The sequence below is a fragment of the Acanthisitta chloris genome, unplaced genomic scaffold (genome assembly GCF_000695815.1).
Source record: "Acanthisitta chloris isolate BGI_N310 unplaced genomic scaffold, ASM69581v1 scaffold8576, whole genome shotgun sequence".
In the NCBI taxonomy this organism is placed as follows: Eukaryota; Metazoa; Chordata; class Aves; order Passeriformes; family Acanthisittidae; genus Acanthisitta; species Acanthisitta chloris.
This window is the reverse complement of record NW_008679699.1, coordinates 14,212-16,476: the sequence shown is the minus strand read 5'-3', so window position 1 is coordinate 16,476 and position 2,265 is coordinate 14,212. Positions and strand designations below refer to the sequence as shown.

The 2,265-nt window shown below is 39.3% G+C and overlaps 1 protein-coding gene across 1 annotated transcript in view; it reads left to right on the top strand.

The window, feature by feature from the left end:
- Window positions 1-1,783, top strand: part of SLC13A4 (solute carrier family 13 (sodium/sulfate symporter), member 4) — a 25,140-nt gene extending 23,357 nt beyond the window's left edge. The window contains exons 15-16 of the mRNA XM_009077404.1: window positions 883-1,020; window positions 1,646-1,783. Coding sequence (XP_009075652.1) covers window positions 883-1,020; window positions 1,646-1,783 — 276 coding nt within the window. The remainder of the gene's footprint in view (window positions 1-882; window positions 1,021-1,645) is intronic.
- Window positions 1,784-2,265: the final 482 nt, after the last annotated feature.

The window sequence follows — 2,265 nt, the reverse complement described above, 5'->3', positions numbered from 1 at the left end:
ATTATAATAATTTTATGGGTTTGTTCCAAAGCATGTGATGTGAACAGCTCTGAGGTAGCATGAAGATATGGTCAGTTGAAAATAAGCAATTATGTTTATGTGGCTTAGGAGATCAGATTTACTTCAGCTCCATGTAGAAAGAGACTCTTAAAGAAAAATCCAGAGCAGTAATCTACTTATAGTAGTCTGAAATGCCATCTTAAGGCAATCTCTCTTTTTTGATAACAAAAGTAACCTGGAGGCACTTTCCTCCCCAAAAGATGCTAGCCTTGCAAATACCCTTCCCTTTCCCTCTGACATAAAACCAGGCCAAAGCAATGTAAATGAAAATGCAAAACTTCACTACCAGTGAAGACTGCAGGAGAAGAACAATTCTTTAGCCCACTGTAAAGAATATTCCATCACCACTGCCTTCTTGCCATGAGAGTTGCAACCATGAACAATTTTAGCAGGACTTCACATAATGGTCTCAGCATATTCAGCAACTGAAAGTTGTTCTTCAGGTCAACCTGTTGTGAATTCTTTTGGATGAAGACTGAAGCAGCAGTCAGTGTTAAGATCCAGAAGACACAATACTTAATGACACAGAGAACAAGTGGGAGAAAGAGCAAAGTAATAATAATAGCAATAGTTTGCTAGTTTACCAATAGTAGCAAAATCTACCCTCTGTCAGTGTGAAATGTCTCAAGAGAGATCCCTGGATCATGACCAGCTCAAATTTTAGCATTGCTCTTAAAAAAGCAAAACAATTTCCATACTAGTTTAGAAACTAGGGAGATGAGATTCACAGAATCTTTTCTTCACATAAACCAGAGAGGGTCCTTCCATCCTAATTGTCTTTTATTGATTAGAGTAAACACCGCTTTCCCTCTCTTCTTCCAGTCAGAAACCCTGCTAATCAACCCTTTGTACACCCTGATTCCTGTCACCATGTGTATCTCATTTGCGGTGATGCTGCCAGTGGGTAATCCTCCAAATGCCATTGTCTTCAGTTATGGGCACTGCCAGATTAAAGACATGGTGAGTCTTGAGGCTGGGTATATCCTCCCATGCTTCATGCAACTTCAGCACCTAGTCCTCACATCCAGTAGCTAATAATAATGATTATACTAGTGCTAATCCAAGTAATACAGATCTGCACTGCTGTCATGCAGCTAAGCTGTCAGGTTAAGAACATCCACAAATCTGCTGTAGGGTACACACATATTTCTCATCTTTATTTTTTTTAATGAATGTGATGGCCTAAAGCATTTTAGGAGTATGTAATCCTTTGCACTGACCTCTTAAGACAAGCACAAGAGAGCATGAGAAATTAGATTTATCACATAGCTCTGCAGTAAGTCATATATCACCCTGCTATGTGTGGTATAACTCTCCATTCTGATTACCTGACTGAGAAGTTCAAGTGACAAGCTGAGCAGTTCTCCAATGAACTGCATCAGTCTCTGGCTGTCACTCCTGAATACTCCCACAGGGTATACCCTGACACATAATACTCATTGTGGGTCTTTTGGCTCTAGAAATCACTACACATAACTTATCACACTACTTATAAGTCAGTATAGATCCTAGTGCTTTATTTTTGCTATGTTAACTTCTTTTGATTAAGCTGTCATTGTTCTCTGATGCATTTTTGCTTTTGCAGGTGAAAGCTGGCCTGGGTGTAAATCTGATTGGCCTGGCTGTTGTCATGGTGGCAATCAACACTTGGGGAATTAGACTCTTCCAGCTGAATACCTTTCCAGAATGGGCAGTGGTCAGCAACATCACCAGCCAAACATAATCTTCAATGAAAAAAAAGAAAAGCGAAAGTGCAAGACCAAAGCGAGTTGGGACAAAATATTAAACATACATTGCACATATGAAAGAAAGAAGAAAACTTGTGTACACATAGAACGAGGATCCATAGCAAACCATGAAGAAAATCCACAGGACTGTCTTCTGCAAAAGCTTTTCAGTTCTGAAAATCAGCATAAGTTAAAAGGAGAGATTAGCTTTGCTCTATTGTTGCTTTCCCTGGGATACCGTAACTCGGAAAAAAATGCACTCCTCCAAATTATCTGCATGAAGCTTTTTCATGCCTTAGAGCAAATATGCAGGACTTGTATATAGGACTCCAATGGCAGAAGACAAGCACACATACACTGACATACTCAGCAGTAGGATATTCAGTCCTACCATTGACTTCTACGGTGAATGTAGGGTGATTCTTATTCCCAAACCTAAAGTTTTATAAACCTATTTCTTTAAAGGCAAATTACTATT